This window comes from Chironomus tepperi, unplaced genomic scaffold (assembly GCF_022539635.2).
Source record: "Chironomus tepperi strain 1889 unplaced genomic scaffold, CSIRO-AGI_Ctep_v1 contig_244, whole genome shotgun sequence".
NCBI classification, from domain to species: Eukaryota; Metazoa; Arthropoda; class Insecta; order Diptera; family Chironomidae; genus Chironomus; species Chironomus tepperi.
The window spans coordinates 3,072,907-3,099,917 of record NW_027226366.1 but is presented as its reverse complement, the minus strand read 5'-3'; the positions used below and the strand labels follow the sequence as shown (position 1 = coordinate 3,099,917).

General features: G+C 30.3%; 1 protein-coding gene and 1 long non-coding RNA gene across 7 annotated transcripts in view; one reads left to right on the top strand and one right to left on the bottom strand.

Annotated features, from left to right (window-relative positions):
- Pde8 (phosphodiesterase 8) overlaps positions 1-27,011 on the top strand; it is a 76,357-nt gene that overhangs the window by 33,579 nt on the left and 15,767 nt on the right. For 2 of the 5 annotated variants that reach the window (XM_070641470.1, XM_070641469.1), the window contains exon 4: positions 22,934-23,022. In XM_070641470.1, the coding sequence (XP_070497571.1) occupies positions 22,934-23,022 (89 nt within the window). Of the gene's footprint in view, positions 1-8,372; positions 8,592-15,936; positions 16,427-22,933; positions 23,023-26,857; positions 26,988-27,011 lie in introns of those variants that run through there. The other 3 variants (XM_070641472.1, XM_070641471.1, XM_070641465.1) reach the window with 3 other exon arrangements.
- Positions 21,325-26,946, bottom strand: LOC139091398 (uncharacterized). 2 transcript variants are annotated; one of them, XR_011544505.1, is made up of 3 exons: positions 26,673-26,946; positions 21,684-21,787; positions 21,325-21,622 (listed from the first exon to the last, which is right to left on the bottom strand). It is a non-coding gene; the product is annotated as an uncharacterized lncRNA (long non-coding RNA). The 2 variants fall into 2 exon arrangements; XR_011544504.1 differs by lacking the exons at positions 21,325-21,622; positions 21,684-21,787 and adding an exon at positions 26,315-26,617.

The following is a 27,011-nucleotide window of genomic DNA, read 5'->3' as shown; positions in this document are numbered from 1 at the left end:
TTCAAGTTATTTAACAAAATTAAGCAAATTCCATCGCGTCTACATAGTATTAATTAAATATTCAACCAGACAAGGTAAATTTGATCAAAATTCAATTAAAAACATAGAATTCGATTCAATAATTTACTCATTTAGATCAATTTCATAGAAAAAGTGCGTGTTTGAATATTTTATGATAAAATAATTGGACATAAACCTATTTACTGAGAAATTATTGGATATTATCAAGAGAAATAAACAACAAAAATTCATTAAGCATTTCCAATTTTGTATATTTTTGTTTATACAAAGTAGTTCTGTAGAATATTTTTATCTATGCCATAAAGATCCTTTTTTATTTGTGTCTGTGGATCAATCTTGATGCCCGACATTTCTATAAAAACGATAACATTTAATAAGAAATTTGCTATCATTTGTGGATTTCCCAAAAATATATAAAAAAGGAAAATTTTGAGTTTTCCACACAAAATTTTTATCCCTCTTTTATCAATAAACTCCGTTCAAGGAGCCTTCATAATTCACTGCACTGAGTCTACATATGTGCGCTCCAATAGCAACAAAAAAAAACATAATATCAATAATAAAAAGGGTTTTTTTTCACATTCACCTCCACATTTCATTTCCTCACACCCAACTCACTCGCTTTTTATTAGATGAGCTATAATGGCATGAATGCTTGTGATGCTATGTTGTGAGTGAGTGAGTATGTATACATTTTCGTTTGAAGTATTATTAAAAATCCTAATAAAAAATACATCGACATTTTCATTTTCCATATTGGAAAAGCGATATCGTATGCTTCAATAAATGCCAATTACATGATAGAGAAAAAGGAAATCTAAATGAGCCAAAGAAAGTGCTTTTGAAGCTTATTACCGTTTCAATCTTATACTGCACTTTATCTCTGTCATTCAATAGTGAAAGGTACTTCCTTTACATTGAATTTATAAGCCAATTGAAATAATTGTATTAAATTTTCAATTCAATACGTAAAATTTCCATGAAAATTAAGGTAGAATTAAATGAATTTTGAGAAATTGTTTTATGATAGCTATTAAAGTGGCTTTTAACGATACAATAATGTATTCTGAATTCATTAACGACCATAAATTATAAAGCTTACTGCCTAAAAAATACCTTTCCTAAGACTTTTTGACTTCTTTAATGTGTTGAATAAGCAGGTATGTCAGATTCATGAAATTTCTCGAGTTCCTTCAAAGTTTCTTTTTATATGTTGTTGAACGAATCAAGAAGAATATAACTGAGTTCCGCCTATGCATGATTTACGTCTATAATATATATCTTTATTTGCATTGGGCAGTATGTGAAGCCTCATAATATATTTTACCTGATATTGGCACGTTTTATCAATAATGCCTAGAGATTAAACTACTTAAATATTATATAGAAACATAATTATTGAAGGCAGAAGAACTATCCAGAATGATATTGATTAAATTTAAACGGAAAAGGCTCATTTCACTGTGATATGTTTAACAGGATATTGTAGATATAAATATAGCATTTATGGGGAATTTGGTTGTTATGTGGATGACGGAAAGTTGATGTTTCCGGGCGACACACATGAAGAAGGATTTGCTACAATTTTTTAATTGAAAAGAGGTAGAAGCGACATGTAGTTTGAAAGTCACATGGTTGTCACACGTAGTTTGACAATCATTAGAATGTCACTCGTAATATGACAGCCACATTAATGTCACACGTAGTAGGACAGTCATATGGATGTCACACATAGTATGACAGTTTTATGGATGTCACATATAGTATGACAGTTTTATGGATGTCACACGTAGTTTTGACAGTCATATGAGTGTCACACGGAAGCGCCTTTATATAGTTTTATTAAAAGCTTTGGCGGAGTTTTAAGAACTCCGTGACTGAGCCTTTTTCATTCATGCTACTCGGTGTTATCCAAGTGGTTCAGGATTTATCTGTCACGAAATTGTAAAAATGTGGTTTTGTAAGGTAACATAAGTTGGCGCCTGAAATGACAGTGTCAATTGACCCATGAGGTATGCAATATCAAGGAATGAATTAAATTATTTAGTTCCCCTTAAGCTTTCTTGTCATTTAGACTAAAAATACATAAATCTACTAGAAATGCGTTTTCAATTAACTTTATTAACATTTTTGAGGTTATACTACGAATTTTCCTGATTATCCAATAATTTCTCTTTATGCCAATCGCATCATGACATCCAAAATTTTGAATAATCTGATTCCAAAAAAGAGAATTTTCTCGAACATTTTTCCTCAATTAAACTGAACAAAAATCTGAAAACGTTAAATTATTCACGTACTAAATTTTTTTGTTTTTTTATTTTTCCCGAACATATTTATTCAATTTTCGAGACGGCATTCTTGTCAATGACGAGTAGAAAGAAACTTTAATTTTTCTTGACACTCAATTCTGCCCACATTTCAGACACGAACAAGAAAAAATAAAAAAATAAGAGAGAAAAATATAGTTGTGATAAAATATTTGATAAATTTTTTTGCGGGCTCATGAAATGAAAAATGTACGTCGAATGTATGATATATCATTGACTGTGACATACATTTGTACAGCTTTTATGTGTTATTTATTGTTGTTGTTAATATGAAATGTGCGATATAACATTATCATCATCGTCATCAACAGCGCATATATGCAAAAAAATGTGTGAGACACCAATACACACTTGTTGCTGACACAAACACACTCGATACATTCGAAAACTTGACTGTTTAAATATTTTTATCATGTTTCATATACAGTACCCAAACAAAGGAGGTTGACGTTTAACAAATATCTCGTCTTTCAATAGTGGGTGAGATAGAGGAATACATTCCTATCTACATATGTTGAATTGCGAAAGAACAAAAAAATAATAATAAATAAATCGCAATTTTCTTCACTTCTCTTTTTCCTGCTGGTAGCGATGATTTTTATCGTCGATAAACAATTGTGCTGTGTTAGTCATTTTGTCTGTGATAATAAAGAATAAAAGAATGAAATGCAGATGGAATATTAAGATGGTTTATGGGAGGATTTCAATAATCTTAAGCGCTGTTTGAATTTCATTGCTGCTGGTGATTTATTGATGAGTTCAATTCAAGTCTACATTGATTTGAAGCTCTAAATTTAGATTTGTCGTCGGATATTTTACATTCTTTTGATTTTCTGACCAAAAAATTCCAACGGAAAGTGAATTTTCAATTTTTTTACTAAAATCAACAGTAGCATTGCAGTCATTGTTATTGTTTTATATCGGTAAACTTTCTGACATCAATTGTTATGAATTCAATAAAGTATTGACGTACAAGACATTACCGAGAACATTTTTTAGTACATCGACTCAGATAGATAAACAAGCTGAATTGTTCTTTATTATTGCCTGAGGAATTTTGAGTTTCATTGAGTTGTATTTGAAATACAAGTTTGATATTGTTTTGATTCAGGTCAATATTGGGAATGTTGTGATCAGGGAAGAGATCAGGGATGTTGCTTCCATTTTGCTATGAAATAGAGACTAATCCCGAACACCACAACACGTAGTTACCGTCGTATAAACTGGAGCACGAGATGTTGCACTGATGTCACCGTGACGGTTGATTTTGACCCATTTTTACAGCGAAAAATGCGGTTCGCTACATTGTGCTTCTTATTAGACAATCCTATTAAGCAAAGTGGTACCATAACGTGTTCACCTAAGCGTGCCACTCAGGAAGGTTCGCCATCGGACATTTTAGGGCTTCTTCAATGTTCTTCCATTAACCCAGATTAACCCAAAAAGATGCTGAATCTGTAAACTTTTGTAGAGCCTTCAAAGCTTCATTACAAAGCCTTCTTCCTTTATCTCATTCGGAGAAGGATATTGTATCCGCCAACATCAAATTCTGTTACCAATTCTGCAAATAGAATCATCAGTCAGCCTTTATCTAATGATTAACCATATCATCTGAACCGACAATATACATACTTAATACATAAAGGCATATAGCTAGTAAGCACGATCCCAATTGAACCTTTCCATCTCTTTCAAAACATTTCAGTTTAATGTAATTGATCTTAAAATCAAATTTCACAGAACTCAGCACAGCAAAATTAATTTCATTCTTCACTTCCCTCGTTTTCAATTCCCTCATTAATTATATCTCCAACACAGTTCAAGATTCATAAAATATCAGTGAATCTCTGTCGTATATTCACGATTTAATAAATATTTCGGAAGTTGTCACATTGACATTATTAATATTCCAATAAAAATTCATTAAATAAACATTGGAAATGGCTCTGAGTGATTTAATATTCAACATGTCATAATAAAGTTCACAATTAAATCACGTACAGATGATGAGAAAATGCGTTATAATGTCAAAACGATTGGCGTCTTAAAAGCAATTTTTCACGAAAGAAAAAAAAAAATAAAAAATTATAAAAATGTCAAAGTGATGAGAAGAGAAATTCTGAAACATCAATGGCACCGTATGTAAAAGCTCATATATTTCGAAAACAAACATTATGGATAGGGGAATGCATGAATGATGACCATTTGAATGCAAATTGTAGCCTAGATGTAGATTTGAGCACTTTTTGGACATTTTATAAGATCAAGCTGTTGTAACTGTCATTTGTAATTTGAATTTTATTGAATGTAGCATAGTTGTTTACCCCGTTTCATATAAAAAATTTAGTCTGTATTAGAACTTCAAAGAATAAACATCTATATTATTAAATAAAATTAGTTTTGCTTAAAAAACTACGTAATATTTGACGAATTCATAATTGTAAGCCAACAAAGTAACAAAAGATCGATAATATGACAAGCAATTATGTCTAGAAAGGCTAAATTTTTAAGAACTAAAAAATATTTAAATTGTAAACAAAGATTTGAATTTTGAGCTTTTTTGAACAAACAAAATTGATCGTCAAAATTATTATCAGTAATCTCGAAAAGCACAAGACTTGAATCCAGATTTTTTCTGCCCTGAGGATAAATTTTATACCATTTTTATTTCCAAGTGCTTTTCTGGAGTGCTCCTTTTAATAAAATAAAGCAGCTAATCGAGCGGTAGGCAACGCAATGCCTCAACCAATGAGAAAATGCCTCAATAAATTCAAACAAAAACCTAAACATATGTCTGACGTCATAACTAATCGACCCCAAATATGAGCGAGGAATTTGCTTAAAAAAATATATAATTTAAATGACACATTCAGCACAGAGTCACACACAAAAAAAAATATTTACTGCCTTTGATTATTTAAGCTTAAATTGATTACATCTGTCAAAATAAATTTTCTTCTTGTCTCATTTTGTTTGCCTTCATGTGTTGAGTGGATACAATCTTTAAGCTTGTCTGGTTCATTCACACCTTCTAATTAATCTATCATTTTTTTTGTTTCTTTACTTCAACTTTTGAGAGGGAGAAATAAATTTACCATAAGTGGATAAACATGACGCATTTTTGCTCGTTTATTAATTATCTGTGAATTGGTTCAAGTTTGAAGTCTCTTTGGAGAAAATCTCTGACATTGCTCAGTGTCGATTTTAATCTCGTATCTTGATCAACTCTCTTGAAACTTTTGTCAATTTATTTATTTTGTTCCTGAATTCGCAGAATAACTTAATTAATTTGAGCCAACTAATTAGAACGTAAAATAAATTATTTTTTTGAAGCCGATGAAGACTTTTTTGAGTGACTATGGAATGGATACTGGTTGATATAAAGATTAAATTTAGTTATTTTTCCATAAAATATCTGATTGATTAATTGATTTTAAAGATAAGTGTGCCAGCAACTCAAATACTTTGCCGATTACTTCTGTGCAAACGAATGAGTTCTGCAGTCAAAAGTGAGTTAAAGTGTTGAATTTGGGTCTGAAAAATTGAAAATACTATTCGTGATTAATTATTGGAATGCGTTAAATAATAAGTAATCTTTAACCGGAACAATTTTCTGAAATTTGAAATTAAGAATCTAAAAATTTCTTATTTTGCTACAATCACTGGAAAGTTTTGAAAAATTGTAATTTTTCGTACTTTATGGACATTTAACAAGCTCAATGCATATTTAATACTTAACTTTGAGCTATGAACTAGCAAAAGATCGATAAAATGACAAGCAATTATGTTCTGGATTACTGAATTTTGAAGAATAAACAAAAATTTCATGATGTAAACAAAGATTTTTAACCAACAAACAGCTCTTTAGAGTTATTAGCTTAAAGTTGAGTCCAGTCGACTTGAATCAATATTTACACACAAAATCAGAATTGATTTCAAATTTTGGCTACTAGTTTAGATTAAATTAGTGTTCTCGAACAGTATGATACAAAAAATTTCAATTTCATTTTCCGCATTGAAGATGAGCCAAAATTAGTCATTGAATAGACGTCAAGCAATGTTATGTTTAGCCATCAACGACTCATCTAGAAACGCCTTAGTGAGTCATTAGGGTTGCTCTGGACTTCGACTTACTGACATAGATTTTGGAATTCTAAGAAAATTTTTGTGGTTTTGCAATAACAGTGACGTAGAGTGATTAACAAAAATAAGTCAAAAATCTCACTAAATCCATTAAGTTTGTTATTTTCTTCCTGGTTCCAAAAACTGAAAATAGAGCACACTTCAAAAATTAATAAATTTCACCTACTTACTTAATGCCAAACTAAATGAGGGTGAACACAAAAAAATAAATTTCAAAATTATTAATTTCTCAAAAAAATCAACCAAAATGAGCACTAAGCCCGCATTTATCGTACAAAATGAATTATCAGAAACTTTATTTAAATTTGCATGACCATACATACTAGAAAATATTTATTTTTTTTGGCGTGATAATAGTTAAAAGGAAACAAAAAAAGATTGAGCAACAACAAGAAAAAAAAATACATTTATCGTCAGTAACCTCGTGAGAATATTAAATTCGTCTTGTTGGAAAATATGTGTGATGTCATAATTTTGAATGTATTAATTTCTACTCTCGTGCACATTCAAACACATACAAAATTTTTGTACTAAAAGAATTATATTCTGTTTAAAAAAGAGCGAAATGAATTGTTTGATGTGATAAATATTTTGACGTAATAAATTATCATCATTTTCGTTCAGCTATTACAAACATCAAACATATATATCGGAATAAATGTTATCGGCCTTCTCACTTTCCACAAATTTTTTTCATTTTTTTTCTTCTTTCTCCATCGAGAAAAAATATTAATCGTAACCGATAATTGAGTTGCCGAAAATGAATGAAATGGAATAAGAAAAAAAGACGTGAAAAAGAAGAATGAGAAAAAGATGTAATCGTCTCATGTGTATGGATACTCTATGCATACAATAAAAAAAAAATGTAATCACAATCGCTCCATTTTTAGTGCATTTTTTGCAAGTAATCTGTGTCAATGCAGTCCGTTTTGTTTATTGACTGGATTTATGGGGTGTATTGGGTCATGAATATGGTTTTTGGTGCTCTTTGAGGTTTGGATTTATGCTCTTTTCATGCTTAGCATTCTTTTAAAAATTTGTAATGATTTTCTGGTTTAGAATTCAAATCCCAACGGTTTTTTGTTTCCAAAAAATGTGTCTTGACTAAAAAAAATTCAAAATGTCAAAAAACCATTGAAACTTCTTTTTTAAATGACAAAAATTTTAGCGAAAATTCAAATTTCTAACAGTTTATTCATTCAAAATGTGTCTTGACTAACAAAAGTTCAAAATATCAAAAACTGTCAAAATTTATTTTCTAACTTGCCAAAAAAAATAGAAAAATTCAAAATTTTTGACAGTTTTCATTTGTTCAAAAAAGTGTGTCTCGGATAACCACAATTTCAAATCTCAAAAAGTCGTTAAACTCTTAATAGTCATAAACATTATCAAACTAGAGCAAAGCAAATGCGTCTCAATTATCAACATTCATTAACATTTGCCTTCACAATTTCTTCTTTCATTTTCATTTCTATCTACATATAGTTATTCACATCGGGCAACTCATACTTTTGCTCTGTGCAGAGATAAGTTTTTTTTTTTTCATAATATTAAATGAACAAAAAAAAATAAATGGAAATACACCTTTATGACTAGTGAGAGAATTGAAGCTCGAGCACACTGAGCGGAATTGTAAAGCTGATGAATATAGTCTCATGTGTACTTTCCGATAGTTTCGGTTGTAAAGTTGCACAGACTGCCTCGGCACTATACTTTCTTATCGTGACTATATACATATTATAATTTTTTTTTTGTGTTATTTCTCTATCGAGTCGGATTTAGTGCTAAATAAATACATTAAAATAAAATAATAAAAAACTTGAATTTTATCACATCATCTAGCCTAAAAAGTCATAAAGCAACAAACATGAGTGGACAAAACTAAAAAAAAATAATAAAAATGTGTTGTGGTAGTCACGAGTGAAGTGAATGTGTAAGGAGCAGAGCAAAAAATATGAAAATTGATTAATTATTTTTCACGCTCATAAATCTCTCTGCGCTTTTTTTTTATTGCTGTGGGTTCCTCAATAATAATCCCTTGAACGGAGCAAATAACTTTGTTGATTAACGAGGCACAAAAGTGAAAACGAAAAATGAGTAAAAATTTGTTTTTAAATTTTTTGTGTTATAAAAGTGCTAACAAAATCATTTTCACTGATTGACTACACGAAAAATATGAATTTTTTGTCATTTTAATACAGCTTGACTCTAGCACTAGCTAGCGCACGAAAGTTTTTCATGAAAAAATTAATATTTTTTTATATTTTGAAAATAAATCGATTTTTAGTGTAAATTGAATAACAGAATAAATATACACATAACGTTATGACGTAGATTTTACTCTCAGTCTTTATTATTTCGGTCCGAGATTTATGACATGCTGTCAGTGAACATGAAGAAATTCTCTTTTTTGTCAAATGTTTTTCTTTTTTTTTCACATAAAGTCAATGATTTTAAAAAAGACTTTTTTAGCAATGACAAATATGTTTAATGACTTACCTTTGTTGACTGTAGTGATTTGGACGTGAATTATTTGCATTAACTTATGAATAATGATTTATCATCAATCATGTGAAAAAAATGCATTTTCGGAACTTTTTTATATGAGTTCAGTGGTTTGAGTTTATTGTGAATTCATTTGCAGTGCGGTTTTTGTTGGAATGAACTGAATTTGACTTATTTCTTTTGTTAAATTTGATTTATATTCGCACAATTATTCTGAATTTAAAGATTTGTTTTGTTTATTTCAGCTGAATTCAGCGGGAATGTGTTCATAATTTAGCTGAACTTAGCAAGATTTTGTTTATAATTCAGCTGAATTCAGTAAGATTTCGTTTTTAACTTAGCTAAATTTAGCTAGTTTTTTAACTAAATTCAGCAAATTTGAACTGACTTTAATATTTATTAAGCCACAATGTGCGAAATTCAGAAAAATTTTAACTGAAATCAGAACAATATTGTTGAAATTACCAAAAATTTGTAGAATTCAGCTGAATTTGACCATGATTTTGACTAATTTTTACTGAATTCAGCTAAACTGAACTCAACAAATTGCTGAATTTATCAATGATTTTGGCCAATTTCAGCTGAATTCAGCTAAACAAATTGCTTAAACTCAGCTAATTTATGCTAAATTAAAGAAAATGCTTACTGAATTCAATGAAAATTTGAAAATAATTAGTCAAATTTAAACAATTAAAAGCTGTCATTTCCGTACGACTCTCAATAACATTAAAATCTTCTTCATTCGACTTTCATCTGCCTTTACCCTTTCCATGACTTCTTTTTCACATTTCAATATTGTCGACGTCAATAAAACTGTCTGTCAATAAATCAAGCACAAAATTAAAAAGATCATCACAAAAAAGTATCTGGATGCAACAAATTAAAATTCATAAAAACCGTTAAATTTATATTTCACATTCAATTAGCAAATTCACAGACATAAATGGTTGACAAATTAATTTAATCAATCGTGACATAAAAGCGCTTTAATCTTCCACCCACATCATTCACATATACTTATTTTTCTAATACTCATTTAATAATTTCTACAATAAATAAACAGACCTGAGGATGTGAGTGGGTAATTTTTCATCTCAAATCAATGTAAAAAATCTATATAAAAAGCGAGAGTAAACGAGATATTGAAATGAAATTCTAGACAAATTACATACAAATCGTTTCAATTTTTTATATTTATTTTGCATAATCGATTATCAACAATTTACATAATTCACTAAAAATATACTCGAGAAATATATAAAAAATTTCTAAAAACAAAAATTATTTTTCATTACGACATTTTTGTGTATCTCGTCTTCCAAATTCAAAGATCACATGTTACAAATATTTACAGATGGAATGGAAGCAGTGCAGGGGTGTAGTTGGGGGGTATTTTGAGGTTATGGACAACATTAAGGGGAAATTTGGCATTTTTCAAGAGTTTTTAGCCGAAAATCTAAAGTTTGACACAATTTGACTTACGTAAGTGACATTAACCCACTTTTCCCTCCAAAACATCCAGCCCACATTAACAAAATCAAAAACAGTAGCAAAATAGGAAAAATTCCCAAAATAATCTAAGAAAAGCAGCATTAAAGTTGTATTTAGCACCTATAGTAGTGCAAATAAGCAATCTCAACCTCTACTAGCTCTCGTAATACGAGGAAAAATCAACAACCATTTATTTCTCGCTATCGTCACAAGCTTTTTTTTTTTGTTATAAATTCTTCTCCATTAAAGAGTTGACTTTAAACGCTGTAGATACACACATTTGTGTGTCTATTCGGGTAGAGATATATGTATAAAGTTATTAAGAGTGATGTGTTGATGGAAACTTTACCGATGTAAAATTTGCATGAAACTTACGCCATAATAATATTTGCGCATATATGAGGAAGAATAAAAAAAAAAAAAGTTTGTGTAAAAAAACAACATTGTACTGATATAATATTTAGTATGCGGACGACTGTTGCGCTTTTTCTCACAGCCTATCAATAAATCGATAAATGTGACTTAAATGGTTTATTATTTTTACATTGAGTTAATGAGAATTTTATATTAGCTTGGTTAAGTTGCAATATTATTGGCTGATTTGAATTTGAGGTTATAACGGCTAATTTGAATTTAAAATGTTAACGGTTAGTTTGAATTTGAAATCTTAACCGCCATCATGAATTTTGAATCTATTACTCGCCAATTTGCATTTTGAAATTTTAACGGTCAGTTTTAATTTAAAAATTTAACGATATTTATGAATTGGAATTTTAACTGCTTTTTGATTTTCAAATTTTGATGCCTTTTAAAAAATCAAATTAAAAATACCAATTTTTGAATACAAATTTAACGGATTTTTAAATTCAAATTTTACCGGATTTTCAAATTCAAATTAAAATGTTGAAATTCAATTAAAGGATAAAAATGTTGCGAACTTCTCAAACCTCATTAAATTTTAATTAATCTATCAAGCCCTATCAAGTATCACAACATAATGAGTTCCAAGAAATAACAGTAACACTTTGCGTTACATGACATGTCAATCCAGGCAACCAAAGTGTGTAATAACATACAATGATCCAAAACCTAAGACTGTGCTAAAAAAAAGATTATGTTCATACGTATTAAATTTCCATAGAATTTCAAAGTCTCTCTCTAAATAAACCCAAAACGTAAGCATCACATGGCAACAGACTTAATCTCCCCCATCGAAATAAAAAAAACTTTTTTTTTTCATATATTTTTAATTTTTCTTCTTCTTAACGATAATGTTCTTCCCGCTTTTTTTTTATACTATGTACTCACTTTACTTATCGTGTTACGCTAATCTCACTTAATATTTTTTGAATTATTCATTAACTCTTAAAAGTCTTTTCGGCATTTGTGTGTTTTTTTCTGTGTTTTTTGTTTTTGTCTCTCTCACTTTAAAAGGTTTTCTTTCTTATTTTATGCGAATATGAAGAAATTGGGTCAAGAATAACGTGTAAAGCTCTCGCTCGATTCACATTCATAAAGCAAAACAGCAAAAAAATATCATAACGAGTTGAATGAGATGAGAAGACCGAGTGTTTTGATGTTTAAAGTGCTTTCACGTGCTTTGTAGCTCTTTTTCAGTCCTTCTTCTTCCTCGTTGGTTCAAAGGACTTGTTAAATGAAATTTGATTAGCCGTGCTGAAAGTAAATGTCGTCGACGTCATTTACGTTGTGTTGTTTTTGTTTTGCGAGTTCATCTTGAGGATGGTCAAGGTTAAAATAAATTACTTTTTATTATGCAAAACTGTATGACCTTGACGATGGCTGCTTTTGTTAAAAATGAGATGAATTGGCAATTTGCTTTCTTTATTAAGTTTTTACTATCGTATGTCGTGAGATGTTCATTTACTGAATTGATTTGGATGTTTCGTTACTAAGAAATTGACAATCGACGTCGGCTTCTTTGATGATGATGTGACCTTGGATTCTGTTGTGTTCTTTAAGATTAGCAAGAAAATTTTGTTGGATTTTTCTGGTTTCTCTAATTCTCGTTAAGCAAAACTACTCCTCGATTTTGCAGTTCAAACCTGTAAAAACTTTAAACTTTGACTTCTTATATCCAAATTGAATTGACTGTACTTACAATAATGAATAGACAAAAGTAATAACAATACCAAACATCTGCTGCACTGCGTTTAAAAGGTTATACTCGAAATCTTCTTATTCTTAACCATCGTCAGCCAAATGACTTCAAAAATTATCTGAATGCCATAGAAAATACGTGATAATTGTCTTGTAGCAATATGATAGAACTTTTACGCTACTTCTAACTCAGTTATAGAATATTCTCGCACTTAAATAGAGTGTAATTCTGTTTATTTGATTATGTCTACACTTTGTAGTGCTAAATATGTAGCATAAACTATTTTTAAATGCTTTAATAGAATGAAATTTAAATTCACTGAAAATTTGTAATGTAAACAATGAAACGCTGAATAAGTGCTGAATTAAGCTGAATTGAATAAAATTCAAATTTTCCGTTACAAAATTTCATGAAAATTCAGTACAGACAAACTGATTTGACTAAAATAACACATTTTCATGCAAAAATCGCAATCGATGCAAATAAAAATTGAACGAGCGTAGCATAAAGCTTAATGTTTGTATATTTCATTGAAATTGTTTGCTATTTAATGACTTTTCATTTCATTTACAATATTGTGGAGAATTAATAGCTTTAAAGACATGAACTTTTGGAACGAGAATAAGAAAAAGCAAGAGAGAGAGAGAGAAGAAGCAAGCACAAAAAAAAGCCAGCATAATTGCACGTTTTTATTCAATTTCTTTATTAATTAATGAATAGTCTTTCACCTTTTAGATGCAAAAATACCAAATTGCGCGTGTTTTGAATGAATAATTAAGAAAAATTGTGATGAGTTTGAGCTCGAAAATAATGGAAAAAAAGTGAATGAGAAAATAAAGTTATTTAATTAATTTACCTGACGTTTTTTATGTAAATCAAATTCTTCGATGGGTGGAGATGAAAATGAAAAGAGGAAAGAATTAATTTTCCATTACTCCTTAGGCATTTACTGTGAATTTTTCATTCTGGAATCATTTCTAACCGCGCAGTTCTCTCTCTTTATTTTTAATTAAATAAAAGTGCAGCTAAACGATAAATTACAATTAAGTACGATTAAAGCTTTGAGGTGAATTTACACTTTTTTAGTCTTTTTTTATTTCATTTTGACCTTCTTTTTATGCTTCTGTCTGCAACTTTATAAACCATAAAATGCAAAACAAAAAAAAAAATGTGTAATTATAGCCTACGTTTGTTATAAAATAATAATAACCAGCATAGGAGCTTTACTAAAACATTTCATGTGTGATTTATGGCTTAGATTGCTGACGTAAAAAATGTGCTTTTAAAAAAAATGAAATCAAGGGCTTGCTTTGATTGAAATCATTTGTCTTGGGAAATTACCGTGTACTTACCTTGCCTTGGGGTGGATTGAAAAATTATTTAATCAGGAATTGTGTTACGGATTGTGGGTTGTTGACTATCATAGATGTGATGTTGTTTAGTTGGAATCTTGGGATGAAGTTAGACGTCAATCATGGAGTGTAGTGTAGTGTAGTCCTAAGTGTGTGTGACGTCACACTAGGCTTGTTGCATCACAAAGTTGTTGCATGGCACAACATAGTTTGGACAACATGGAGTTAGTTAGAGACTAAGGTATTTGTATTGATCTCTATTTTACTGAATCTACGCTGTTATAAACTATAGCTAGAATATACCTTAAAGCGGGACGAAATTCAACAAATTTCCAGCTACACCCTTGACTTGTATATCACATCACCCAATGTCTTCACACAGTGGTGAGCAACCTGTGTGTCGCAGCACACTATTGTGACGCTAAATTATTCAGGAAATGTTTTGAACCGCAAGTCGTTTGTGGTTTCAGTTGTGGCATACCAAAAAGACGTTCCGTAGCACAAAAAGATTTCCAACCACTGCCATAGAATATTCCATCGTTTCCTTAAAGCTCACACAAGCACGTCCATTGCCATTTCCTTAAAACAACCAACAAATGACCATCATCCCACACTGTATGTAGCAAAATTTAATTAAGTTACATTAAACAATCTCAATCAATTCAAATAAATGCAGTGATTTGAAACTAAAACCATACCGCACACTAGGAATAGAGAATAAGAACAACTATATTAATAGATAGTAATAACAATGAATGTGATCATGTGAGAATACCACAAACTCTGATGATGATGGTTCATTATTTTTTTTCCCATCTCTGCTGCGTGTGTACAAAAACAAAATAAAGTATAAAAAATATAAAAATTCGACCCAAACTAATACGATAAAGAAACACGGGAAAAGAAGCATTCATTTATGTGTTTATAATGATATTCCATAACATTATCTTATCAGTTATCAGTGGAAACATATTTCCACTGATTATAAGCGAATTTAACCTTAACTGGAGAGAAAGTGACAATTCCTCTGTAAAATAAAAAAAAAGAGAGTATGACTGTACATATATCTCATTTTTGTAAATAAATACATACAAGGTGAGGCATTATAAAAAAAACTCATCATTCACAAAATGTAAGCCTTTGTTTGATAGTGCGCGAAATATTATTATATTTTTTTTGGGGGGCTTTACTGCAATAGAAACTCAATTTTGGAGTACAGCTATGATTGCTACGTTTGGTTTTCTTAGTTTTCATTTTGGTATTTTAATAACTCAATGCTGAGTTGATCGTTTTTGGTGTTTTGATTAGTCTCTTGTGGGTTAATGCTTTTAACAGATGCAATATAGGGGAATATAAGCTGAGTTATTGACTGTGAAATGGCAAGTTAAGTTTTTTGTTTTGAATTTGCTTTATTATTTGATTATTTTATTGAATTTGAGTAACCTAATTGAGCCAAGTTCAATTTTAGTCAACACACATTTTAAGTCAATCTTTTATAATTCTTACGTAAAATTTAGCAGAGACACAATTTTACGTACGTATTTTAAAATTATTTTTTTTTTTTTTTATTGATTCCATATTAAATATTTTACCATCAAATCTCATTTTTGTGCAATTTTAGTCAAGACCTATTTCAAATTCAATTTTAATTCAATTATAGTTAGGACACAATTTTACGTACGTAATTTCAAATTTCGTTTGAAATTTGCTTTTAAAAAAGCAACCATTTGGTTTGTTTACGTACATTTTTCTGTTTAAAAACGTAAAAAAACTGAACATTCAGATTGTAATCAAAAAAGCGTTTCTTCCAATTTCCGTATTTTTATTGTGCCTGTGCCTATCTTAAAAATTCAGATAGTGAGAAGTGAGCTGTGAAAAATATTTATTCGATATAATCAAGTACAATTTGTTCTATAAATGAAATAGAAATAGAAAAAAAGCAAAAAAAAAATTTAGTTTGATTTTAGTGCCAAGGATTGAAATGACTAAATTCCCATAGTAGCATATTTATACATGTTGTGTATATTGCAAAAATAATAAATAAGTATCTAGAGTGAAAGAAATCAATGACAATTAATTTTTTGTGATTCGTATGCGAATAGTCAGCCGTAGGGAATTAAGAATTTTTTTATTTAATTTTCATATATACGTACTATGGTCGATGGCAATGTCTGTCGATGCAATTTTCATGTTGTAAAGAAATAAGAAAAAAAATGAGTGAAAATTGAAAAGTCAAACAAAAATATTCCCTCAAGTGAAGTGAATACAGACGTAAAAGTTTGAAGAAGTAAGAAAAAGGAAGTTTTTGTGACTACAAATAAAGTTTCGTCATTAGACTAACAGAATTTGAGTGAAAATCGTGTTTTTCTTCCAATTCCTTCAATTTTTTTATTGATTGAAAGCAATGGCATCCTCGTCTAAAGCACTTAAAACGATGGCACTAAATCGCAGAGAATTTGATTCAGGTAATTTAATGAAGGAAGAGGTGGAAATAAATGGATAAATTTTATATATCACAAGTCAACGACGTATTTTTTTAATCTTTTATACCACGAGCATTTTCATCAATCAATCGTTATCTTCGTTCCTTCATTTCTCTTGTGCAGCACTTGCATTTAATTTAATACCTATACACACATTTATATGAGCATTTATTAATGGATTGAATATAAACTTTTCATATTGATTGATTAAAAAAATGGAAATTGTTTGTAAATGACGTAGATTTACAGGTTAGCATTTTGTTGTTTTGGACAGTGGTGGATAACCTGTGTGCCGCGACACACTAGAGCGACATCAAAAATGTTTGATAATGCCATGTGTTGTTTTGGTCAAGACTTACCAACAAGGTGTCCCGGTAAAAATAAAAGGTTGCCCACCACTGGAGTAAATGTGACAAAAGCAAGCAACATTTGAATCCTTGTCATATCGACAGCAATTTAGTAAATGACTGAAGTGACGAACTTTTGATGGAAATCAAACCTACACAGGATTCACAAAAAGAAAGAACAATTCTATCCCAGAGGCCTAACTTTTGAATTGACAGATTCACTTTCATATGATTCGATATCCCAAAGTCCCTACTCTACTTAGACAATATAGTCAGTTTTAACTGATCCTTCCTAAAAAGCTCCAATATTTGATATCAAAGAATCAAATGATTCATCTCCACAAATTCACAAGCTTTTGATTAGAATGTTCATGAACTTTATACCCAAACAGCATTATTCAGTCACTTAAACACCCTGTCATCACCGCAACTGTTGCTTTTGTCCTAATCCTAAGGCGACAAATGAAATTTTCCGCATCTTACCACCACTCGAGTATATTTAACATTTCACTGCTTTTTATCAAGAAATGCCTTGAGGGAATTAGCAAAAATGACATCCTCAATCTTAACAAGTTGTTAACCAACCATTAATTGCGGTTAAATGTGCAAGTGATTGATTTGGGGTTATGTCAATTGGTAGATGTCATAAACTGATTTAAGATTTAATTAAATAATTAGACAAGTAAATTGAATCTTTTGATATGACTGCTTATCTTCGTCGTGAGTTAAAGTGATGATTTTTGTTAGATTGAAGATTTTGTGGTTCGAACCAGTGTTGCAAAACTGGAAACTATGGCAGACAAAAACCGTACAAATTCTTGATAATTTGTATGAATTTGTAAGAAAAACCATATAAATTACCAAGAATTTGTATGGTTTTTGTCTGTCACATTTGCCTGTTTTGCAACTATGGTTCGAAGCATTGTCGGACTGTCTGGACTCTAAAATAATTTCATGTAGTTTTCTGTGAGAATTCTTGACATTTTCTTTTGATTTCCTTTATTAAGCATTAAATGTTTGAGTACATAATTCAGAAAGAACTGACAAAGACATTCTGCTTCCTTTGAAAAACCCGCTTACTTGATAAAATTGGAAAATCTCGAGAATAGTGAATGAAATTGAAGATGAATAACCTCAAACGCGACTTGAAGAAATCATTAACCGTAACCTTTTCAACTAGCTTGAGTTAAATGAGAAAATAATTTTAATCGAATAAGCCGTGTATGTGCTAGATTCATGACAATGATCCTATTTAATTTATATCATCTACAGTGAAGCTATAGCACTGTTATTATAGTTTTAGATTTATTATTTTAATTAAATTTTACCACTCAGTCGTTGATATTTCATTTCGATTAGTTTTTATTTTTGTTGCCATTCAATATGAATGCAGACTGAGGTGGTTAGGGTAGTGGGAATGTGCACAAACACAAAAATGATAGTAATAATAAATAAAATTTGAGTCGTTTAATAGCAATATGTGGAACAAAAAGTGTGATAATTAATTTTTCCCCGTCAATTGATTTGTCATGGCTTTATTTCATTTCGAAAAAAATGATAACAGGATGACTATATATCGTTCGATAATGATTTATTCATTCCTCTACTCATCGATTTGGTATTTTTGGAGGAAGTTTGGGATTTTATTGCAATTTTGCATTTTATTCGTCATTCTTAGTATGCTAAGAATTAGAAGCAACTATGGTTTGCTGTTTAGAGTGAGACATTGAGTATAGCTTATTATTGGATAACGCTGATCATATTGAAGGATCTGATAGCGCTGATTTAATACTTAAACCTGCTAAAATCATTAAATTACATTTCCCAATTTGCTTCTTCAAATTACATTTGCAAAAAATTCAAATTTCAAAGGTCCGTTAGTAATTTAAATTTCAAAAGTCCATTATAAATCAAAATTTGTCATTATACAAGCTTTCAAAGCTCCTTTTTGATGATTGAGCACTGCTTGCAACCATAAAATGCGCCTAAGTTACTCGATCAACACCATCAAGCCTGTCTAAAATATCGTTTTAAATAAAAATTTATTTTCATTTGAGTGCTTACCGAGGAATGACAAATGTTGTACGAATGAATCATACATATGGGATATTAATGCTCTGTTATTAATAATATTGTCAAACTTTTCAAAGCCATGGTGATGACTTCGTCTTCTTCTATTCATTCAGATTTAGTATAGTCATCCATTGGTAAAGTTATTATTGATAAAAATAATAATAAATCGTAGAAAGACGAAGAGAATTTATTATTACACCTTTTCTTCTTAGTTCCTTTCTTCTTTATTTCATTTCCTGTTGATTGACTGTACTTATGAATTCCTCACACGTTACAGAAGAAAAGAAATAATATTTACAAAACTCAGCACGATAAGCAATTTATTATTAAATAGGGACAAATAAAAATGTCATCAGAAGATTATGTTTATGGCGCTTCTCTTACAGCATCAATCATTAATTATGGTGAAAGGCTGGAGGCCTTCATTCATGATGAGTTATGAGATTGTTTTTTGACAGTTTTTGGGGAACTTTTCCTCTAATTTTATTTGTTGCTCGAGGCTTTGAGTTTGTTCTTGTCAGTAAAATTGATTCTTTAAGGAAGAATGTATATTAGTCTAGTAAGTCTAACTTAAAGTTGACATGTCTATCAAAAAATGTGTTTTTAAAGCCCGAAATCCTTGTCATTACAAAGTTTCAACCGAAAAGTAAACAAAGTGTAGAATATCTTAATTCTGAACTTTATCTTATCTTCTTTGGAATCGTCTGTCGCTTTCCAAAGTGTTGTTGTTGGTCTTGATTGTAATTAAGAACTTTGTACGGATTGTAATATTAATCTACGATGTTTATTCTTCTGAGTTTAAATGCAGACTGAATTTTTGCACAAAAATTGGTTTTCAACTATGCAGAAAATAAGGCTAAACACACAATGAAGTTCAAATTTTGAACTTTGAAATTATTCAAATCATAAAAATCCGTTTTAAGCTCTAAAAGAGGAAACAATTTATCCTGTGTCATAAATCACCCCATTAACAATATCCCTAACACCTATTAATAAAAACATATCATCCATAAAATAAAATGTAGCATAAAATCCATAAATCAAAATCTTTAAATAAATAAATTTACACATTCATTCGTTGCTGTATAAATTGCTATAAATCTATTTACACCAAGCATTATAGCTAACATAGTGATTTCCTCCATTCACCACAGTAATGCATGAATTATAATTTTCACCTCATCCATTCATGTTGATATTTGTGCGAAAAAAAAACCATAATATTATTTTCCATTCCGCAAATAAGCATATATAAGCAATAAACATACACAAAAGGGTGGTTTATGTACATAAATTGTAATGTACATAATCATTAATGCAAGGAACAAAATTCAGTGAGAAAACGAGTGCCTTCAGCATCTTGACGGATGTATAGAATCAGCCAGTAAATAAGGAAAAGGAAAAAAAAATGAGACGAAGAGACACGAAAGGAATGAAATAAAAAAATTTAAATTATTTACGGTAGAAAGAACTTACGACTTTTTTTAGATCCTTCACTTGCCTGCCTTCTGATAAATTTTTTATCTTCTCTTTCCTTCTCCTTTTCAACAAACAAGCAAGTCTGTTTAAAGTTAACTGAAGCAAGAGGAGAAGTGAAATTGAAACCTGAATATGCCTGTCATCCTTCATTACGAATAAGTACTTTAGATAAGCTTTTATGTACAAAAAAATGGAGATGAAAATTCGCGTAATAAAGAGAGACTCTCGAATATGCAACAAGTTGAAGCCTTTTGTTAAACTGCCATGATTTCCATTTTACCTTGCACATCATATCATTTTACCGATGCGCAATTTCCTCATCAACAACTGTCTGCTTTTTCAATTGAAATTCTCGATTTCAATAAAATGAAGAGAAATTACCTTTATCTTAATAGGATTGTAGATTTAATTAACATTTAATTGTAAATACTTTCTCTTTATCGGAACCGTGGTTAACGGAAGGATGCAATTACTTATTGCTGTACGTGGAATTATGAAAGCTTTATTGGTCAATCATTTGCTTCATTAATTCTACGGTCAATATCAATTTACATATTTAACCGTCAATTACAATTCAAATATTCAATCGTCAATATTTATTCAAATTCAAATGATCAACCGTCAATTGGTAATAATTCTCATTCAAATATTCAACCGTCACATCAATTCATATAATAACGGTCAATAAAAATTCAAATAACTCAAACAACCATTGATAATAAATTTGAATTTATATTGACCGTTAAATTTGAATATTCAAATCAAAAAGACCCCCAACTCTATTTTATTGTTACTATTTCCGCAAAAATCATTTACAAAACCTGAAGGTTGACATGAAGTAAAATATTAAAATTTCAATCGAGAGAAATGGAAGCAGCCATAAAGGCAATTGAAACACTTAACATTCAGCAAAGCGACATTGATCGAATGTACAATAGAATTTAATATTTAATCAAGTTCCTTTCATTTAATCGAGGCAGTACAAAATAATGAATTAAAAAATATATGAAATGCAAAAATGCTTTCCTAAATACGAAGTATAATGAACTACGTACAAATGCTTGAAAAATAATTACAATTAATACAAAGTTGTAGTAGCTGTAACTGACTGCATAATTGTATGAGACAATATTTTTTTATTTTTTATTTTATCTCTTCACTTAAAATATTAATGAAGAAAGTTTTCCGCTTGCCTTTCATCATTGCATTTAGTAGACGAAGCAGTAAGGTATTAAAACTAAATTGTCTAAGTTCCATCTGCTTCATTCAACACGTTAAACTAAGGGAAGAAAAAAAAATCTGCATTCATCGACTACTTTATAGAATGTGAAAAACTTTACCAAACAACTATTTTGTGGAGAAAAATTGCTTCATAAAGTTTGCACAATATTAAAAAGTTTATCATCTACTTATATACTTGTTGAGCCTCTGAAAATGTTAAGTCCTGAAAGAAGAAAGAAAAAATAGTTTTAATTAGTTTACGTACGTATAAAATAGCACAACAGTTTTGCATTAAATCTCTTATCAGATTATCGTATTTAGAGGCATAAGCCATGAATGAACGGAAATATTTTCAACACACACTTTTTAATAGAATCAAGGCACATCACTCTTTGTTTAGTCTTTATTGGAAGATATAACACTACTTAATTCAATTCAATTTACTGTTAATCATAGTTAAGTCTTGATAAAGCTCAAGATAAACATACAGCAATGGATATTCTGTTGATGCTGGTTAAATTCAGTGATTACAGCAAGCTATTCAATATTTTTAGTCTAATTTTAGATTGTCTGACCTTTTTAAGTTACTGGATTTGTGAAAATCTTTAGATTTTGTCCAATTTTGTCAAAAATTGTTGAATTCATCAAAATTCAATATCCTTTATGCAGCACAAGAGCAATGAAGTTGATTTTAACAAACAGATGTTTATTGTTTGATGATTGAAATAAGACTGAATATTTGTATGAAAAGGGTTTGCAACTATGATAAGGGAAATCAACTTATTTTGGTTGCAAATATAATTTAAATTCAAAATGACCGTTATGACATAATTTGATCAATAATTTAGATTAAAGCTTCTTTTTCACAGTATTTTGCTATAGAAAACTAAGAAATTGATTAAAGAATGCACTCATATCTAATACTTTACAACAAAACCATCAATTTACCATCGATAAAATATATTTATTCATTTTTAATCTCTAAATTAGAGTTTATTCCATTATGCTTCTCTCATCCTTCCCATCTTTTTTCAAAATCAATAAACTCATCTCCTCATTTTCATCGTAGAAAGAAAAAGAAGCTTGAGTGAAAAAAAAAGTTTAATACTCAAACAGATTAAACATAAATAAATCTGAAAATTCAATAAATTACAAACACAATGAACAGCAATAAAGAAATAAAACAAACAAAATAACAGAGTAATTGTTATATTAATTAAGTACGAATTGCGTTCCAAATAGCTACAAAAAAAAAATTAAATTACCATTTAATTGTTACTAATTAATCCTTGTTATTCAATTAGCTCTATAAATCTATTACATTTGAAATTTAATTGTTGCTTTATTTTTCTCATTTTCTCTTTAATAGCAAGTGCACCATCAAATTCCCGTCTCGGTCATCGGAAATCATCACTTGCTTTAACACCCGAGGAAGACTGTCCAGTCGAACCGACAATTGTAAGTATTAAGAAATGTTTCCTTTTCGGATATTATTCCATAAATATCTAGTAATTGCCATGTTGCATGAATTATTCTACGAAAAAAAAGGATCAAGCATCATACTTGCTTCTTCTTTTTTGACCATTTCAAACTCCTTCCTTCATTCTCATGTTTATTTTGTGATGCAGTTGTGGGCAACCTTTTATTTTAAGGGACACGACTTGTTGGTAAGCCTCGACCGAAACCGTACATGATATATGGTTTTAAATGAGTGTCTTGTCACACAGGTTGTCCACAACTGCCCTAATGTTTGCAAATATAACAAACAATACGGTCGACTAGAATTGTTTGCAACCCTTTTGTTCTTCACTCAAGAGTACGCTTGTGAGTTGTTTTAAAAGTGTTTGGATAGCTGAACATAAAGAAACAGTCTTGACAGTTTTGAAGATGGCACAACCACTTAAACATGAACTATTTGGTTCTGAAAATTATTTTGATCCTTGAAATATTGTTGAAGATAATCTTTGATGGATTGCCTAAGCATCTCACGTGCAAAGGGACGATAAGGTTGTCTTTGTTGGAATGTATCGCATAGAACATGATTCAAGGACATTTGATGATTCTGTGAGATAAATCCTCAGTTTCCTAAAACCGAAACTTCCTCAGCCTGTCACGTTTTATTGCCCTTTAGTGCCACAAACTCATGCTAACTTCACATTAGTCCCAAATTGCATCATCATTGAATATAAATAACGAATTTAATTATTCATAGGTACGAAAAAAGGGCTTGTAATTCACTCTTTCAAGACTCTCATTTGTATAATGTCAACCCAGACATTACGTACATTCTTTCCCATCCTCAGCAAATCGATAAAGATAGACAAGGAAAACAAAACAAAAAAGAGATTTTCATCATTGCGTGCTTAGTATTAAGTGCCATGAGAAAATTGGCTCAATCGAACAATTTGTTAACTGTAAATTTGTAGATAAACCATCAATATTACATTATTTACGACCTTAATATATCTGACGTCAGTGAGGCATAAAAAAAAAGAGGAAACTAATGATCGTTCATAAATTTTATTGATTAACACTATCACAAATTACTTTCGACATGTCATTGACTTTACGAATTTCAGCATGCTTGTAACATGATGAAGTTGTAATTATAATCGATTTTTTGTTACTTTAACGCAATTTTCTTGCAAATTGAATGCTCATCTTTGAATTATTGATGTTAATGGTCAAAAGCAGGCAAGGAGTTAGGAAGTTGTGTCGTATTATACATCGATTTGTGTTGTGGTCTAATACAACGATAAGAGATGTGTACTAAAGAGCACTGGGCTAATGAGCAGCTAGAGAAAGAATGTTTAAGTGTGCTTTGTGTCTTTTACTAACCATACTCCGACTTGGAGCTGAAACCATGTCTGTTGCTGGTCACATCGAAAGCTTTAGAGCCTATTGCCTTGTGTCATTACAACTCTCGGTAGCTCAGTCGCCGATTCGTAGGACGTGGGTTTGATCCCACTGACAGAGAACAACAAAGTATTAAACTGTCAATCATCAGTCGTTAATCTATGCTTTATGTTACTCTGAGAGCTTCTTGACGTCATTTACCTTTCGGATCTTTCCTAGGGCGGTGTAACACACGTGTGTTTCTGTCCTAGCAATGAAATTAAGGAATATGTCCAAAACTCATCTTTGTATAGAAGGAAACTGCTGGATTCCCAGTTTTTACCAAACCTTAAGAATTCATCTTCAGCAGCAATTGTCATAAAGTGGAAGTATTCATTTGATTTTGTTAGTCGCAACCCATTCGACCAGATTCGACCCTTAATACATTCCTGTCTAGATATCCACAAAACCGTTTCTACCCCATTACCCTCACACTCCGAAACAATTACAAGAATTTAGATGTAACATGATACAGAAACATAAAACTTCCTTAGCAATAATTAAAATGCCTGGAGGCCATGCTATAGAATTCAGATATAATAAAACACAAGTTTACATAATCAAGTTAAGATTTTTTCGGTCTATTGTATGTCCGATGGCAGTACATCAGATCCTTTTTTAAAGGAATAACTACTGAATTTTTCATTCGAGTCCTAAAAAAAGTCTCGAAAAATGTTTTAAAAATTTTTTTTTTTTCGTTTATGCTGTTGACGTCGTAGGAAAATTGCGTGAATACCTTTATACTGACAACTCAATTATTATCGTTATAAAGCTGACAAGCGATCGCTTTTTCTGAAATTTAATGTCGCCAAGGTGTGAAAGCCGAATAAAATATGCAAGCAGAGGGACTTAAAGTCTATAAATGTTTGCCTTCTTTGATGCTAAATGACTTCTGATGGAAATCCAATAACGTCATGATGGAAATTTTCTCGAATAGGAAAATTGTATTAAAAATTGGATATGGCTAGCTAACAATGGACTTTAATTAGTAATTTTGAAATATTAGATTTCCATATTCAGCTATTATCATCATTTTCATTACTTGATGATTGTGATTAGATCATTTTCACTTTAATTGACTTGATATAATTTGCATTGTGTGCTGTTTTCCATTTTCATCACTCGCAATATATGCTTTTAATGATGATTGCATTCTACTTCCAATACATATATCTTTTATTACTGATTACATAGATTTTGCCATAAATTTTGCAAAAAAACCTAAATGAATCGTAAATCAATATCGGGTAGCTTATCAAGTGACGTATTGTGTGACGTGTGGATGACAACAACTAAAACGTGATTTTTTGTTTAACTTACTTCGCAAGCCTCCTTCTTTGGTGGTTCATTATCACTTTACTTATGGAAAAAGAAAAGATGTTTGGGATATTTAGGGCAGTTTTTCTGCGTTGATTGCGGTTTGTTCTATTTTTCTTTTACTTTGATTGATGTATCTGTGTGCGCATTATTGGTGTGGAGATGCTTGTTGAGTAGAGATGGAAAGTAAGTTATCCAGTTAGCTTTTTCGACTTGGAATCTTTGGAATTCTAAGCTAAATTCGAGGATTAGTCACAAATTCTCATCAAATTGCTATTGACTATCCTCCTTACTATGTTTTAGACGACACAAAATTCCTTAAACCACATGGCAGGGCACGTGGTTTTCGGAGTTAAAGTAAATTTTGTAATAAATTGTTCCAAGTTTGTGTCGCTTAGGGTGTCTTAGGAATGCATTCTCAAAACTATTCAATTATTAACTGTCCCGCGCTGTATTGTGGCATATTAGACACCTATGAGAGATCAAGATTCTCAATTGATCCGACGAAGTAGTTTAAAAGGTTAAGAGGTCTTCAATATTTTGAAAACAATTTATAACTAAGCAATTAGAGCAATGATTTATTGATCAATAAAAAAGTAAGCATTTTAAATTAAGATTCTGAATATTTTTGCAATTTTCCATCTGTTTACATTTGTGAATCTAATCTAATATCAACAAGCCAAGGTCAACAACCCTATTAAAAGAATATAAAATATTTGCACAACGTGTCCAGAAGTTATTTTTAAATTAATATGATTACTAGATCATGATGATAATGCGCTTTAAGTTTACACGACTCAACTCAACTTCATCATCATCTTTTGTTATTTTCGGAATTAGTCTATAAACGTATCGATACTGAAAATAAAGAAGACTTTAATAAATTTATTACATACTATTGATACGCGACAGGGCTTCCGACACCCCAATCATCTCCACATTTTGTAGCTTTTTTTCTCTCTCGCTCAGTAAAAAAATAGACACAATATTAATTAAAACTTTAGTTCGAATCGAGAATTTATTTCATAACTCTCAGCCTTAACGACAAAAAATTATTATTTTCTTTCCTCATTCGATACCAAACACACGAGTCTTCTCGATTTTGAGGAACAAAATAAAAAAAAATCGCACACAATTTTAAAAGAATTTTTTAAAGTAATACGTAGATACGATAAGAGAATTGGAAGAAAAAAAAATAATAATCAACTCAGGTGGAAATAGCACATACATTTTTA